The 18,666-nt window shown below is 33.7% G+C and overlaps 1 protein-coding gene across 6 annotated transcripts in view; it reads right to left on the bottom strand.

The window, feature by feature from the left end:
- Positions 1 to 2,142: 2,142 nt before the first annotated feature.
- Positions 2,143 to 18,666, bottom strand: part of SENP6 (SUMO specific peptidase 6) — a 110,120-nt gene continuing 93,596 nt past the window's right edge. For all 6 annotated transcript variants that reach the window (XM_027601206.1, XM_027601205.1, XM_027601209.1 and 3 more), the window contains 6 exons: positions 14,604 to 15,034; positions 8,783 to 8,886; positions 7,120 to 7,208; positions 5,660 to 5,728; positions 5,410 to 5,560; positions 2,143 to 3,311 (listed from right to left, as the gene is read on the bottom strand). In XM_027601206.1, the coding sequence (XP_027457007.1) occupies positions 3,102 to 3,311; positions 5,410 to 5,560; positions 5,660 to 5,728; positions 7,120 to 7,208; positions 8,783 to 8,886; positions 14,604 to 15,034 (1,054 nt within the window). In that variant the 3' untranslated portion in view covers positions 2,143 to 3,101. The remainder of the gene's footprint in view (positions 3,312 to 5,409; positions 5,561 to 5,659; positions 5,729 to 7,119; positions 7,209 to 8,782; positions 8,887 to 14,603; positions 15,035 to 18,666) is intronic.

Below are 18,666 nucleotides of genomic sequence, written 5' to 3' on the forward strand. Positions count from 1 at the left end.
CTTATTGGTAAACTATTCATTTATATTCACTTGGCTAGACAGTCTGTAGTATGCCCCAAAGTAATCTCATTCCTCTCCTTTAGTTCTCAAAAGTGAGCTATCGCGTTCTCTTAGACACACAGCACATTACCTCATCTCTTAAAGGTTCTGTTACTTCTAACCAAGTTATTCTTCTATCATTATATTCCAGTAGTTTTGTTTAGTAATCTCGACCCCTAACGCAGGGCTAGAACTCATGACTCTGAGATCAAGACTCACATGCCCCTATATTCCAGTAGCATTATTCCACTAACCTTTAATCATATATATTAAAATATATTCTTTATTATTCTTGGTCAGTGAATTGTCTAAGACTTTTAAGTTAAATTTTTGATTTCTAGGAAACTGAAACTTACTCTTTTTATATTATACCTTACAGTCTTCAGAGATCATAGTTTTTTTTAAAGAAAAAAATACTGAATTATTTTGGTGACTTAAGAAATAGATAATTATTTTATCCTTTCAAATAAAACCTCCTACTAATTGATTAATACTTTAAGCACAGGTTACTATGCTTAACATTTAAATTTATGTGAACTTGAAAATATTACCATTTTAAGTTTTCAGCTATCTTGGCAACATCAAAAGGACCAGTGAAATGCCACCTTTGCTCCTAAACTACCAAGAGCTAAGACCCATACAAATTTTATGGCAAGTAACCTAAAACTCTTCTAAAAACGATTAACCGTTATTCTATCCAACAAGAAAACAAATACAACAGACCTATCTAATTAGTTAAGACACCAGATACTCATCATGCAGTTTCAGTGCCTAGTAACAAACCTTTAAACTGTAAAATTTGTTTCACAACTTCTAAGTACTAATAACACATTTTAAAAGGTTGATATCCACTTTAAACTATATATAGAAGTACCAAGGTACACAATTATCAAGAGAATGTGCATGTACACCAAAGAGTCTCAAGTCTAAATTTGGAGCTCAACCTGGCAGTCTCCAAAGAGTCTACATATACCAAAGTCATTAGCATAACTTTTAAAAATAGAATTTTGCATGGGCTGGGAGAAATATGATTAAATAGCTGGATATCCTACTTCTAAAAGTTGATAGACATCAATCTATATTTTTCATGTCAAAATGTGATTGACTTGAGTTGCCCAAGAAACAAGTTATCTTTTTATCATTTCAAAAAAGAGTGCAAATGTAACCACTAGAAATTAAAATGAAAACAAATACTTTAGAATAGCTTTTTCAGTACCTTCAAATTCTGACAAAATTCAGTACATTAAAAAATTAAATATGCCAATTTTGCTTACTATCAGATTTTTTAAATACTTTTCATTTTTTGTCCATATTCAGTAAGTAATAAAATTAAACTTTTTTTTTTTTTTTTTTAAAGGTAGGCTCCATGCCCAGTGTGGAGCCCAATGCAGGGCTCAAATTCACGACCCTGAGATCGAGACCTGAGCTGAGATCGAGTCAGACGCTCAACCGACTGAGCCACCCAGGGGCCCCAAACTCTTAATTTTACTTTTTCATATCTAAGCTAATAGCTCTAGGGTATTCCTGAAAAAGAAATAATGTAATCTGAAATTAAAAATGTTAAAATATTCAAAGTAACAAATCTGTAATTGATACCACTAATGGTAACCTTCCTTAAGCTTACATTTTAATATTTCCCTTAATGAGTGTGTCTCAATAATTTTTTTTTTAAAACCACCATACACCCCAAACACACCCATGGACCTTATTAAATTCAAGAAAATAGCCTAAAACGTTGGTCACATTCCCAGATTTGGCCAGATTAAAGAAAAATTGCTGATGATAAAAATGGCCTTTACTTTATTCTCAACTACTTTTGTTATATGTGCATTTTAAAATTATTTAACAAAAAAAAAAGACTTTTAAAATATATATTTCAAGTCTCAAAGTTAATTAAAAAGAAATGTATAATATTTCATTTGAAAATAATAGTTTCAGCAGATATATGCACAATCCCTACATGAGTTGTAAATCTCTCATCAAAACCATCACATTTTAGTATTTTTAAAGGGAAATTCAAGGTAGATTTTTTTTTTGCATTATGCAACTGATTTAAAGACAGTACTTTTACATGTAAAAATAATTTACACTAAAAAACTCAAGCACAGAAATCTGATACTTTGTTTATCAAAATAACGAGAACAAAATGAGCAATGAAAAAATAGCAAAAGCCATTACAAAAAATAGTAAATTCCTATTTAAATTCCTGTGTCCACACAGATTAAAAACGTTTATTAATTAACTATATCACACAGATTGTAGCATACTTTAAGCTATAATATAGAAAGGTAACATGGGATATTTGAAATTTAAGCTGCACTTACCAAAATAGTTTTAACCTGAGTCTTTGATGTCTTCAGAAATGTACTTGACAATAAGGTATGATAAAGTATAATTATTATTTAGTAGTATAATTCAAGGTTATTTTTCTTTGAATTTCTCTTAATACTGCTTCTTAAATATTTGTGTAAAATTATAAATATTACATTTTTGGGGTTCTCTGAACACAAGGGAGTGTATGAATTAAAAAGCTGTTATTTTTTTCCACTATACAAGCATATGAAGATGTCTTTCTTGTCCAAAATGTCTTATATTTAATCATATTTTCATGTTTCAAGTTATTTTAGAACAAATGCAGAAGGTCAAAAGATTATCATAGATACTTGAATATTCCCATGAAATATGTCACACTCACTAAGGAATTTAATACAAATTCACTAAAGAATATCAAATTAATCATTTCCTCCTATAAATATTTTCTTTTTATTTATTTTGTGTTTAGAAGTTGCAGTTTTAAGTACTATTAACAGAAAATACATAACAAAAGCTTCCTAACAAGTGAAAAAAATAATTATAAATGCTGGAAAAATTGGCCTCATTAACATATTTACAAACTTTTACTTAATACATACTCCATCGGAAATTAATTATATGACATTTATACAAGCATTAACATTTCCAGATCACTCTGAGTAGTGAACACTTCAGTTCTTTACTGTCTATATCCAAAGCTGAAAGCCACTCAGTTTCTGAAGGCAATACTGACAAGCATCAGAAATGGATCAATCTGAGATGTTATTGACATATTGTTCTGTTCCTTCACCTAAAGATGTTTCTGTTGAGTAAGTGTCCTTATGCTTCTTTTTGTCTTTGCTCTGATCTTCCTGAAGCTTCAGAATTATGTTTCGGATTTCTTCTCTTTTTGTTCTCATTCTTGGGGGAGGAAACCAGTTTGCCAAATTCATAGGTAGTTCAAAATTGAGAATTGGATTCTGGAAATTAAAATATTAAATGTACATTAGAAAATTATAATATTTTAGTTTCAATCACAAAAGCATTCCAAAGTTAAAAATGAAAAATCAGTAACTCATTTAATAAGTATTTAATTATCTATCTCATGCCAGATATTATGCTAGGCACTGGAGATAATGAGACAGTTTTTGCCTAAAGATCTTATAGTCTAGACCAGAGGTCGGCAAACTACAGCTAGTGGGCCTCATTCTGCCTACTGTCTATTTTTGTAAATAAAGCCTTACTGAAAGCCTTACGGCCACAATAACTCATTTCCATTGCCTGTGGGTGCGCTCATGCCGCAATACCTGAACAGAGAGTAGACACTGAAATTGTATGGCCACAGAGCCTAAAATATTTACTACTTGGCCCTTTTACAAATGGTTTGCTGACTCTAGTCTACATAGGCAGATAACAATTAAAAACAATGGACATGACAAGTATTCTGAGAGTAAAAGCAGAAAGTCCTATGAAAATTCATGCCTGGGGGCTTAACACAATTCCAAGAAGTGATATTTAAGCTAAGACCTGAAGAATGAGTAGGAGTTAGTCCAGTAAAAAATGACAGAAGCAACTGGGAAGAACACCCCAGGTAGGGACATATGTATCAAGGGCTAGAGGCAAGAAAAAACATGACATAATACAAGAAACTTAATGACATTCAGGTGGCTGATAAACAGAACGCTAGAGTAAGAATGGTAGGAAATGAATGAAGCTAGAAGCTTCAACGGAAGTTGGGTCACTTAGGCCATGTGAAGGATTTTCATCTTTAGCCCAAGAGCAACAGGAGTATAACAATTAGGTTTCAGTTTCTGGAAAACAAATGTGAAAAATAAAAGGCAGCATGCTTAGAGACTGGTGCAGCAATTCAGAATGGTGATGCCAGTGTATTGGGCTTAGAAAGTGGCAGCAAGAATAAAGAATTGAACATATATAACGTTAAGTGATAGAATTCATAGAACTGAGCACTATACTGGTGATGAAGAAAAGGAAGGAGTCAAGATAATTTTTTTTAAAGATAGCTGAGTTATCTTTTTTATTTAAAGATTTTATTTGAGAGAGAGAGCGTGCATGAGAGCACAAGAATGAGCAGCGGGGAGGGGCAGAGGGAGAAGCAAGCTCCCTGCTGAACAGGAAGCCTGACACGGGGCTCAATCCCAGGACCCCAGGATCATGACCTAAACTGAAGGCAGACGCTTAACCAACTGAGCCACCCAGGCACCCCAAGAGTCAAGATAACTATAAAAAATATCCAAAAGAGGTATGGTATTGTATCCCTGAAGTCAAAGGAAGAAAGCATTATGAAGAAGGAATGGTCAACAGTGTCAAGTGGTGCTGGGAGGTTGGTAACAATTTCAATATAAGGATGAGAGTAAAGCCAGATTACAGAGATTTGAGAAACAAGTAGGACTTGTGGAAATGAAGACAGTGAATATAAATACTTCTCCATAAATATATCCATAAAGGGGAGAAAAGAGGGTGAAAAGTCAGAATCATGGGAGAGATTTCTTAAGATGGGAAGAGTTAATGGAGAGGGAGAGTTATCAGAGTGATGAGAATGGAGTCAACAAACCTTGGATTTGATAAAATATAAATAGTCTTTTTATGCTTTAAAAATTCTCCAATTTGGGAGTTTCTGCTCCCTGGAAAAATTTTTGAAATGGTTTTCAAATTCTTTAAAATATTTCCTTATTGTGTTTTTTACATTAATATAAGGTCAAATACAGTTGACCCATGAACAATGTGGGGATTTGGGGTACTGACCCTGTGAAGTCCAAAATCCACAAAGAACTTTTGATGCCTGAAAAACTTATCTACTAATGGCCTACTATTTATCAGAATCCTTACCAATAAACATAAGCAGTCAATTAACACATATTTTATGTTATATGTATTATATTATTGTATTCTTACATAAAGCTAGAGAAAATAAATTATGAAAATCACAAGGAAGAGAAAATACATTTATAGTACTGTACTGTATTTATAAAAAAAAAAAAATCAAACCCGTGTTGTCTAAGGAGTCACTATAAGCTATTTTATTATTTATTATATTAGATCCAACATACTGAAACCCACCTCAAAAAAGCTCTCTACATACTGTAACACATATACACCACAATCACTGAAGTTGTTTTGCTGGGGTACTTTTGGATTAGAGCCTTTCATAACATCTTTGGAAAAACTTCTTTTGCTTCCTTTTTTAACTTCCCATTCCACCTCTAAATACCTGCAATAATGCACATATAGTAAGAATATACATATATAAATATACACAGTCCCTCATTCCCACCAGAATACAAAATACAAATTATAGTTTTGAACTTACTCTCTTAGAATTTTTACAACATTTGATCGAGAAGGGCCTCTAAGTGAGTCCATCAGTAGGATACAAGGTCTGTAGGGTGAAATGACCAAATGTTAATATTTTATAATGTTTTTGTCTTTTAAAGATTATTTCATTTATTTGAGAGACAGAGAGAGAGAGAGAGAGAGAGAGCGAATGAGAGTACAGCACAAGCAGGAGGGAGAAGCAGGCTCCCAGCTGAGCAGGGAGCCCAAAGTGGGGCTCGACCCTAGGACCCTGGGGTCATGACCTGAGCTGAAGGCAGACGCTTAACCACTTAACCAACTGAGCCACCCAGGTGCCCCAATACTTTATAATGTTAAAAAGGCATAAAAAAATGAGCACTAACAATAGAATTTAAATATTCAAAATTCCCTTGCCTCAGTAAAACTTGGGGAAGAAATAAATCTTACAGATACATATACCCTAACACAATACTTAAATATACATGATTATATTAAATACCAAATTGCAGGGACACCTGGGTGGCTCGGTCGGTTAAGCGTCTGCCTTAGGCTCAGGTCATGATCCCAGGGTCCTGGGATCAAGTCCCACATCGGGGTCCTTGCTCAGTGGGGAGCCTGCTTCTCCCTCTGCCTGCCATTCCCCCCGGCTTATACTCTCTCTGACAAATAAATAAAATCTTTAAAAAACAAAAACGTAACAACAACAACAAAAAAAAACCCAAACTGTAGAATATTAATTGAACCACATCTTATTATGAACATATTTCACTAAAGTTCCACTGTTGGTTCCTTAAAAGAATACAAAATTTAGTAATGTCAAAATAATTCTGAAAATTTGAACATCCCTAGATTCCAAATTACCAGAAGTGGGAAAGCAGAAATGCCAAGTAGAAATAATTCTATTTTTTTTAAGTTTTTTTTTTTTTTTTTAGTAATCTCTACACCCAATATGGGGCTCAACTCCACAAACCCAATATCAAGAGTCACACACACACACTCTTCTGACTGAGCCAGCCAGGTGCCCTGAAATAACCCCATTTTTAACTATTTTATCTACTTTAGATTTTACTATAATAGATAAAAAAAACAGGTAATCATCATATAGAAGAATTAGTTTAGGAGCACCTGGCTGGCTCAGTCAGTGGAGCATGCAACTCTTGATCTCAGGGCTCTGAGTTCAAGCCCCCCATTGAGTGTAGAAATTACTTAAAAAAAAGAAAAAGAAAAAAAAATTAGTTTAGAATCCAGTGTTTTTTGCAAGATTCCACTTTACATTCAAACAGAGAAATGATTATCCATTCTCCTCAACTTGAGCCCTGGACCCTGGGCATAATCTAATTCTCCTCACTCATCTTGACAGGTTTTGTGACATCTAAGGACTTGTTTGAATAAAAACTGTCCAGTTATGTTTTATTCTATGAGGGTGTGTAAATAAAGTTTATCATGCAGTATGCAAGATATAAAGTTAATGCTTACTGTTTACAGATAGTAGGCTTTAAATGCCACTGTCCTATTTCTGAATTGCAGTTGTCATCGGCAAGGAATCCATCATCACTGCTATCATCCTATAAAAGACAGCCTGTTAGTAGTGAAGATATACAATCTAAATAATAACCTCACAAAATAGCACTATTGATAATAAAAATCTTTGTGGCAAATATGTAAATTTTTTCTATTTAATAATCAGACATGAGAAAATGTGGTCATTTGATTCTAATTATCTAATGCCACAACACTGATATTTTAATGAAAAGAAACTACTGATCAGAAGGCTATGAAAAAATGTTACATCTATTTTCAATGTAGAAGAAAATTTTAAAGACTGAATATAGTATGACTGATTCTTCTTCAAATACTACTGCTCTGATTTTAGATATTTCTACAAAAATTTAGTTTGTTGTGAAGTGTTTCACAATAGGAACATGAATGACTTGTATTTATTATTCTTTTACATAAATAATTTTTTCAATCAAATATTTAAAGGGTTTTTTGGAACACCTCCTTGACAGAACCATATATGTACTTCCCTTAAGAGAAGACAACTTAAGGACACTGTGTCTTATTTTGTAGATTATCTTGAATGTAAAACAAGGCTTGGCTTTCCCTGTTCTTTAGAAAGTCTCTGGCAACCTTATAAATGAAATAATCAACAATAGAAATAATAGTAAAACACAGATTAGCGAGTTCATATAACTGTTACAACCAAAGGAGCATAAGAACAGCACTCATTATAAACCTTGAATATAACCCATATATATATATGCCTGTATAAGTTGCAGAGAAAAACTGTATTTCTTAGACATACATTGTACAGCAAGGGACATGACAAAAAATGGGCTTTTGTTCACTGGAGGATTGCAAAAAGGAAAAATGGGTGCAGTACAAAGCTATCTTCACTCTTAGATAAACTTGAAGTTTATTCAAACAACTAAAGAAAGGTCAGAGATTAAAGAAATGGAATGCTGTAAGATTCTTATAAACTTTTCTTTCAATATAAAGCCCTCTTTAACTGAAGTCATAAAATATTTTCCAAAATACATTTTATTCTTGGTGTAAGTAAAATTTATTAGAGCAAATGGAACTCTAAGGAAATAGGAGAATTTACCTATGTTAGTTTTAACTAAATATTATATGCTCCTGCCATGATACATATACATTAAACTAGAAGAAAGAAAAGACTCACTGGAAATGTGGAAAAAATAGTAATTTTGCTGTGCTCAAGCACCACATAATCAAGTATCTACATTTGCCTCCTGAATAAGTTAGACCAAAGATTAAGGTTAAGTATGACCCATAAGGGCTTTTAAAAGAGGAAGAGAAAGGAATGGCAAGGTTAGTGGGGATAGTGGCTGGGTTTAGGTGGGAGAATCAATTTTGTATTAAAACTTTCCTGAGGTAGGTAATGTTAGTTTAATCCACAATGGCAAAAACTACAACAAAAACCCTAAAAAGAAATATAGAACAAAACAACCCTATACAGTTATCCTGGCAACTTCTGAATTAAAAACGTAGGTTTGTGCTTTGAGATGAGACCCAAATTCAGAAGGCATGAGTTACTGGTAGAAGGAATTGCTTATAGGACTCCAAAGAAAAACTTAAGATAAGATATTGGAGCTTTTTGCTAAGCATTAGGTTTTACCTGGTTATCCTGATCTTCTGAGAAGTCGATGAGTTCATCTTCAAGCATTTTGCTACCTTCAGTTGATTCATCACTATAGTTTAGTCTAATTTTGCTTAAGCCATCTATAAGAAACATTATATAATTTAAAAAGGACATGCACATAACTTATAGTATATGATATTAAAATGCTAGTAATTAATTATATAGTAATTATGGATATAAAATTTGCATTAACATATAATTTCAAATATAACTTACTTCTAATAAAAACCTGGATTCAGTAATCAATTACAAAGTTGCTTCTACAACTCAGAGAATTCATTAAATTTATTCATTAAAATTTAATTCTATTAAAATTTAAAACCAGGTATCAATTATATTATAAATATATGTATATTTAAATATATACAGATATATACATGTACGTATATTAAAACATTTTTGTGCTAGGTATGCTAGTTATCTTTAGTAACAGAAGCTACAATAGTCTAAAAATAACCTAATGTCCATAATAGGAACAGTTAGCTAATTGTAGAACATAAAATGTTATACATTTTTTAAATTAAAATTATAAAATTGTGAAAATTGTATAATACAGATTAAAAAACATGATTAAAATTAAGTCAAACAGGCTTGTTTTGGGACAAATAATAAAAAGAAAAATACAAAAATGAAAATAATCATGACGTAGAACAGTAACTATGGATGAGTTTTCCAACTCTGTGTATTTTTCCTTTTCTTACATTTATTTTTTATTATTATTTTGAGAGAGAGAGAGAGAGAGTGCGTGCGCACAAGTGAGGAGTGGAGAGGCAGAGGGAGAGGGAGAGAATCTTAAGCAGGCTCCATGCCCTGCGCAGAGCCTGACATGGGGCTCGATCTCATGACCCTGAGACCATGACTTGAGCAGAAATCAAGGGTTGGACGTATAACTGACTGAGCCACTAAGGCACCCCTGTATATTTTTCCTTCATGTTTTGTTATAGTCACTGACTTCAATAAAATAAAATGAGACAAGCCAAATATAGATGCTGGTAGTATGAAATGACTCATAAGAAAAATGTGAAATTGATACTTTTAAAGGTCAGTTTCAAGAATCTAAATCTTTAAAAATAAAATATTTTGCTGGAAGATGCTAATCATACATGATGTTTCAAAGAAATATAAGATTTACATGAAAATAATGAAAACCAAGGGACTTTAATACCGAATTTAGTTATCTGTTTATTAAAGAGTATACCTTTTCCACTTTAAAAAGTATGACTTTAAGGTATTTTAGACAGGATAAAAGTTTATTTTTGTGTAAGTTATTAAAGGGGAATTAAAAATATTAATATAAGCAAGATGGGATGGGAAGACAGCAAAAAAGAACATGCTCCTGAAAAGAAAGATGTCTCTCTCTCTAAATGTTGTGATTAGAAACATACTATTTAAAATAAATAATAAAGCACTATGGTAAATCTTTTTATATGTAAAATAGCCTTTTCAATTTTTTTCAAAATCTGTATTTTCATGTTTGTTTGAAGCTAAAATATCTGTATTTGAATAAAATCTGTCCAAATCCTCAGGCAATTCAGACTCAATTATAATCAAGTTATTCTAGCAGCCAATTATTCATATCTACAGAAGCTGTGTAATATAAATATAAACCTACACAATTAAATATATGTGCATTTAAAAAAAGGGAGAAAAATAATTTAAATAGTGAAGCCAGTTATTTCATTCAGTAAACAAGTATCCTGGTGTATGCTGAGAGGTGATAACTCAACTGTTTTTTTAACCAGTCCCAGTTTCTGAGAGCTTCTCATACAGTGAGATCCTCTGAGGATGCCAAGTATGATTCTAGAGTTCAAAACATACACATTTTTCACGTACCATAGCAAGACAACTATTTCATATGGTGCTCAACTGAAAAACTACCAAATGAAAGTACTGATGCCACACATTATTTTCCAACAGTTGGCCTTAACCCAATCTCTATGATAAGATACAATTCCCACTTATTTACTACAGCATGTTATCTGACATCAGGAGTCAACACTTATGACTCTGTGTTCGATAGTTAAAACTATATTAAAACTACCTAAAATGCTTTGTTTAAGGGAGCCTGGCTGTCAGTGAAGTGTGCAACTCTTAATCTTGGGGTTGTAAATTTGGTCCTCACATTGGGTGTAGAGATTACTTAAAAATAAATAAATAAATTAATTAATTAATTAAATAAAATGCTTCGTTTAAATCCTGTCAATTATATTCCCAGGCAAAACAGAAATCAATTATTGAGATAGTAATCATAATCACAGAAATTTTTATAAGCTCTTATCCCAATTTTTAATATGCCATCATTTTATATAGGACAGACTACTTAACCAAGCTCTCTGAGATAGTAAAAGCACCTCAGAGTGCTTTTGGGTGAGTGATCCCTTGGAAACATCTGATGAAAACACAGAAATGCAGACTCACTCTAGAGCACTAATTTTCAAATTGTGGGACACTATCATCATTGGATTAAGGCAAGCATCAAAAAGAACAGAAAATAATCAGTGTATCACACCCAATAAAGGTAAATTAATTTCCCTTAAGGAAGATGGAGTTGATATGGTTGCACACAAACTAAAAACAAAACAAAAACAAATACACAAACTATAGTTGGAAAAAAAAAAGGATAAACAGACACTAAGAAGTCAAACTTCGTAAAACAGAGGATTTTTTACTTTGATCTCCAGTAGGATTAGTGAGGTTATTTACTTAAATTTAACTAGGTATTACTCAACTAGAACATTAATTTGAAGGAGAGGGCCATTAGAAGTTTCTGGGGTTTGTGTATATGAAGCTGTAGGCTTTGTCCCATTGCTTTAGCTCATGAACTTTAACTCATTTTTAATTTTAATTCACATTATAGTATGAGATTACTGATCAAAAGGGAACTTTAAAGAAAAGAGTTCTATGGAAATATAACACATACCATACAATTCACCCATTTAAAGTGTACAATTCAGTTGTTTTTATATATCTGCACATATGTGCAACTATCATGAGTAAATTTTTTTTTTATTTATTTTTTAAGATTTTTTTATTTATTTGACAGAAAAAGACAGCGAGAGAGGGAACACAAGCAGGGGGAGTGGGAGAGGGAGAAGCAGGCTTCCTGCAGAGCAGGGAGCCCGATGTGGGGCTTGATCCCAGGACCCTAGTATCATGACCTGAGCTGAAGGCAGACGCTTAACGACTGAGCCACCCAGGTGCCCCATTAATTATTATTTTTAAATATTTATGTGAGAGAAAGAGAGACCATGTGCAAGCAGGGGGAGGGGCAAAGGTAGAGGGAGAGATAGTCTTTTTTTTTTTTTAAGATTTAATTTATTTATTTGACAGAGCAAGAGCACAAGCAGGGGGAATAGTAGAGGGAGAGGGAGAAGCAGGCTCCCTGCCAAGCAGGGAGCCCGATGCGGGGCTCGATCCCAGGACCCTGAGATCATCACCTGAGCCGAAGGCAGATGCTTAACCATCTAAGCCACCCAGGTGCCCCAAGGGAGAGAGTCTTAAGCAGACTCTGCATTGTGCATGGAGTCTGATGCCAGGCTCAATCTCATTACCTGAACCGAAACCAAGAGTCAGATGCTTACCCAACTATTCCACCCAGGCGTCCCTCATCAGAGTAAATTTTTAAACCTCATTAAGAAACCCTGTACCTTTCAGCTATTATTCCCCCCCACCTCCCCGCCCCCACACACTCCTATATGCCACACCACACTAGCCCTAAGCAGCCACTAATCTACTCTATAAATTTTCCTGTTCAGATTTCATACAAATGGAATCGTATAATACGTGGTTTTTTGTGACTACTTTCACAATATTTTCAAGCCTCAGCAATGTTGTAGCATGTATCAGTATTTCATATCTTTTTACGACCTAATAATATTTCAGTGGATAGATATATCACTAATTGATTATCCATTTGTCAGCTGATGAACATTTGGGTTGCTTGTACATTTTGGCTGCTATAATACTACAATGAACATTCATGCCCAAGTTTTTGTGTGTTTTTATTTCTCTTGGATATATATGTAGGAGTGAAACTGCTGGGTCATATTATAACTCTACATTTAATTTTTTGAGGAACTATCAAACTGTCTTCCAAAGAAAGCACCTGCACCATTTTACATTCCCACTAATAATATATGAGGGTTCTGATTTCTCCACATCCTCACCAACACTTATTAGTATCTGACTTTTTGATTGTAGCCATACTAGTGTGATATGAGGAAGTATCTCATTGTGGTTTTGATTTGTATTTCCCTTATGTCTAATGATGTCCATCATCTTTTCATGTGCTAACTGGCAAGACTTTGTTTTCAAGGGAATGAGAAACAATTCATACTGCCTTGAAGGCTTAGGCTTCAGAGTACCAAAATGGTAATTAATCTTTAATATGACTATTCACTACCTCTTATTTTTTTTCTACTCAAGTATTAAAATACAAAAACTGAAAAATAATATAGGCAGCACTGGGTGATTACCTACTTTGTCTATCTGCATTCCATTTCCTGCCTAATGAAATAGACTGAAAAGTGAGTTAGAAAAGCAAATATTTATCTGTTACATGTACTTTTTTGCTGTAACTGCTAAATTTCCCCCTTCTGCTCTTATCTTATACCTCCCAAAGGGCACAAAGATCATCACTCTAGGGCTGTCAGATTTATGCAGCTAATATGTCAAACAAATAAAAATTATTTTCATCAAACTCAACAGCTTTCTGAGTTACTAAAATAAGGTGGTAAAAGTACCAAGACTATGTTCAGCATTCTTAATTTTTAGAGAGAGCGCGTGAGCAGGGAGGGGCAGAGGGAAAAAGAATCTGAAGCAGACTCCGCTGAGTATGGAACCTGACTTGGGGCTCGATCCCACAACCTCAAGACCATGACCCAAGCTGAAACCAAGAGTCAAACACTTAACCAACTGAGCCACCAAGGTGCGCCAGCCTTAATTTTTATAGGTTCTTTCTGAATTCACATAATTTCTTCTATGCCTTATTCTGACTTTTTTCCTCCAAAGAAAATGTAGTAGATTTATTCACAGCTTAATAAGCAAGGCACATGTCATAGCATATTATGGATTTTAAATAGATTATTTTACTTTTGAGATCGAGAGAAAATTACACAATTGATTTGATATGAAACTTAAGTACTGGAAGAGACACTTTAGATTTCTTTAACAAGTGCTAGAAATATGGAACTGATTCAAGGGAAAAAATTCAGTTCATTAGAACTGAATGGAAATAAAAAAAAGCAGAGGTTGGGTTAGCGCCCTTCTTCCCACTGAAACATAAAAGAGAGTGAGGAATAAGGAACTAACCTTTCATTTGAATGTCAACAACTATTTTGGAGGAAAAGGCTTTAATTTCTGATTCTTGCTATTTGATCGCTATTTGCCCATCTGTAAATTGAGAAGAATGAACTAATTTGCCTTATAGACTGTCCAACTACTATTTGTGCCAAATACAGTAAACTGCTTATGAAATAAGAATAAATCCAAGTTGCTATAATGAAAAATGTAGACCTTGTACTACAATGTTAAAACCTTTGACTTGTAGAAAGGTATAAGGGAATTTTTTGGAGTGATGGAAAAGTTCTAAATCTTGTTTACTGTAGAGATTACATGACTGTACATATTTATCAAAGCTCACTGAGCTATACTTATAAAATGGGTGAATGTTACTGTAAATAAGTCATATCTTGATAAATCTGACTTAAAAAATATGCTCTGAAATCTTAATCCTATGTATAAAAAAATCCAATTTATTCTGAATTCCTTGATTCTTTAAGAACATTTAGAAACGTACCTGTATGGTGCACAGAACTTAAATATTCATTCTGTAGGCCATTTTCACTTTTAGTCCTATCATTAACTTTCTGGCATGCAGATTCTCCTTTATTCGATTCTTCATTTTCACTTGCAGTATGATTTATTTTTTTCAGACTACATTTCACGCTGCCTATGTTTCTCCGATAATGAGGGTCACTTTCTTCCTGTTCGGCACTTGAATCAATTCCAGCTACGCAATGTTTTCTGTTTAGCATCTTCTTAATTACAGGCTTGGCAGAAGAGTTTTGTGAACAACTGTCCATTTCACTGGCTGAAGGAGAAGAAATACAACTGTCCTCTACAGCTGAACATTTTTGCATGACTGTATTTTCATGGTAATGAGGATTAGGTTCATACTTTGGTTTTTCCAAACCAGGGAAACAAACAACAGCCAAAAACCAGTGTGCACTGTAAAAAACAAATGAAACTACTGAATATATTATGAGAGTTTATTATATTTGGCAATAAATATCAATTGAAATATTTTTTCTAAAGCTTCTGTCAACAGATTTCTTAAGAACGCCCAATTTTTTCAATTCTCAAATGAATCTACTTGTTTATATGATCATTAATAGAATATAATGTCTATTCAAAAACAACATAATTTTTTTAGAATTATGTAGCCTGCATTCACTTTTGCAAACATCCTTTGAAACTTTATTGCTTTTTGAATGAAAAATTCATTCTTATTTTTAGACAATTTAAGAAAATATAAATTAGATCACTGTAATTCACCATTCTCATTAACCTTCCCCTTGACCTATTTATGTCAAAGAATAGAAAACTAGCCTCAAGACTAAAATGTTTTCAGAAGTCTAAATAGACTGTATAATTTTAAGCATTTTTCTAAATATTACACATATAATATAGCTTTTAAAAAACTTTTACCCCAGGGGCGCCTGGGTGGCTCAGTCGGTTAAGCGACTGCCTTCGGCTCAGGTCATGATGCTGGAGTCCTGGGATCGAGTCCCACATTGGGCTCCCTGCTCAGCAGGGAGTCTGCTTCTCCCTCTGACCCTTCCCCTTTCATGTCATGTACTCTCTCTCTTTCTCTCTCTCTCATTCTCACTCTCTCAAATAAATAAATAGATAAAAAGACTTAAAAGGAAGAAATAAAATATCCAATATTTAAAAAGAAAAAAGCTTTAAAAAAAAAAAAAAAACTTTTACCCCATGTCTGTTTTTCTTAAGGTTAGGCATTGCTTAATGTTGAAAATATTAAATAATTCTTTGTCTTATGCTTATTGAGATGTATATACCACTAAAATGAAATAATGTATCTATTTAAGCATCATTATAAAACTTCAGTAGAGTTCCAGCTATCAGGTGGGTGCTCCTGATACAGCGAAATTCAGGTATCATGGTTTCCAATAATAGGTTAGAAGCTCTGAGTAAAAAGCTGTACAGCTAACATTGGCTAATATTCATTAATCTAATGAGGTATTTTATTAGGGGCTTACTATTTCCTAGACAGTGTTATATGCTAGGATACAATGAACAGGCTATAGATGTCAGAGAACTTATTAGCTGAGTAGTCATTGTCATATAATAGGGTATTCAATAGGTGTTTTTTTTTTTAAAGATTTTATTTATTTATTTGACAGAGAGAGACACAGCAAGAGAGGGAACACAAGCAAGGGGAGTGAGAAAGGGAGAAGCAGGTTTCCCGCCGATCAGGGAGCCCGATGAGGAGCTTGATCCCAGGACCCTGAGATCATGACCTGAGCTGAAGGCAGTTGCTTAACCAACTGAGTCACCCAGGCGCCCCTTAATAAGTGTTTGAGGAGCGAAAAAATGCATTAGCTTGGTATGAACAAAAGTTATTCTATATTCTCACTTTTACAAAATGTTAAATTCCTCCAAGGTAATATGAAGAAACACTAACTGTCTCTTCATCAGATAGCATAAACCAAGGGTGACAGAGCCTGGCTTCATCCTCAGTATTTTTAAGGTGAGATGGAGGAATGCTTCTCTTGTTCTTTATTAACCCTAACTATCCTATGGACTTAGGTCAGCCAAGGGTAGTAGAAAGAACAACACACCATCTTTCTCACTATATTCCAAGATTTGGCTGACTGTAAGTCACAACTCAATGTCAAAAAAAGTTACATGTGAATAAATATGTTTTAAAAATTGGTTAATATGGTATAATATAGCAGTTCTCAATCTAAATGTATAACCAAAGTCTACCACAGTTTTTAACATTTCTTAGCTATGACAAATACGTGTAAGGTATAAATTTTCTGTTATAAATTCTTTCTTTACCTAGCCGAAAGGAGAAACTTGAATTAGATATAACTGAGGTTATTTTCAACCTCTAAGTGACAGGATTTTGCTTTTATGATCCCTTTTAATAGCAGCTACACATTGACCTTAAACGACCAGTGAAAGAAGAGACTAAAACAAGTAGTTTCACTTAAGATCGATTGGATCTAAATGTTGACATTTTTTCCTTATCAATTTTTAACAAATAGCTTATAAACTTTAAAGTTTAAGAAACTACCACTACCAAGAAAATTAAAAATAAAACAGCAAAAACACAGCATCCTATCTAAAATAATTAGCAAACAGAACTATGTGTGGCTTTAGCTCTTCAAAAACAAAACAAAACAAAAAGAACCCTCAGGATTTGGAGGCTATTCTTTCATCTACTAAGGGCATAGTTCTTTTGCAGAATCCTTTACTGACTCTACATCTTTGTCCATTCTCTTTCACCAAGGTAACTAGAAGGATTAATCATAGCTTTAATCCACCGCAGATACACTAAGAGGAATGTGCCTCTATTGCTAAAGTGTGTGCCTTAAATTTTTATAATTCATTTCTGACAAATAGCTCTCTCTGTGTATCTTTCCTTTCACCTAAGCAAGCAGCTCACATGTTACTCTTTATGACAAATTACTGTCAAGAAAACTTATTTTTGAGGATAATGAAGAAATTAAGAATTAGTTTTAAACTTGGTTTTAAATTATGACACTATGTTTGACTTAGATATATAGCTCTGAAGAAGTTAGGCTTTATAGCTATAACCAGTGTTTGACCTAGCCTACCTATCTTTGGCTGGGTCATTAGAGAGCACAGGTCTTATGATTAACATATGATTTTATTTTATTTTTATTATTTATTTATTTATTTGAGAGAGAGAGAGAGAGAAAGATTTAGAGAGAGAGTGCACGAGAGGGGGTAGGTTCAGAGGGAGAAGCAGACTCCCCGCCGAGCAGGCAGCCTGATGCAGGACTCGATACTGGGACTCCAGGATCATTACCCGAGCCGAAGGCAGTCACCCAACCAACTGAGCCAGGCGCCCTAACGTATGATTTGAAATAAACAGAATTTGATTATACTATTGAGTGAATCTGTTTTTCATAGTAAGGAAAAAAAAAGAGCATATTCAGAAGCTAGCCTGGCACAGCTAGGCTTATTAGACATAAACAATCTTACAGAATACCAATCCCAAACTTACTCTGCAACCATGATAAACTGAGACAAAGCAAGGACATTTCTCAATTTGTCTAAGCAGAGACAAACAAGGTCACAATGCAACCAAAAAAAATGCCAAATATTCCCCTTTTTTGCTAAATGGGTAAATGCTACTTCTTTACCCAAGCAAACAACTGCTTCCTTACATCTTCCCCCAATAACCAAACCAAAGCCCAAATTCTATTATAGGCGCTTTCAAACACACTTTTACTGAGAGGCTCCATGATTGCCCATGGTGTGTGTTCTCCCTTGATATAAGTAATAAACCCAAGTTGTCCAACTACAGGTGTATTCCCGGGAGTTTTTGGCTGGAAGGCATAGGAAAACAGAAAAATGAAATATAAAATCTCTCAAGTCTAAACTGTATAATACTATCCTACACATCAATGCCTCTCTAGTCACTGTGGGAGAACACAAAATATTTACCACCTCCATTTACCTAGAAAATAGCTTAAAGTAGTCAGCATGGTTTTCAATTTGAGTATACGACATAAATCTAGCCACCTTTTCTTCTTTTGGTTAAGAGCCAAAGTGTTTTCTAAAGATTCAAAATCTATGTGACC

Source organism: Zalophus californianus, chromosome 7 (assembly GCF_009762305.2).
Source record: "Zalophus californianus isolate mZalCal1 chromosome 7, mZalCal1.pri.v2, whole genome shotgun sequence".
In the NCBI taxonomy this organism is placed as follows: Eukaryota; Metazoa; Chordata; class Mammalia; order Carnivora; family Otariidae; genus Zalophus; species Zalophus californianus.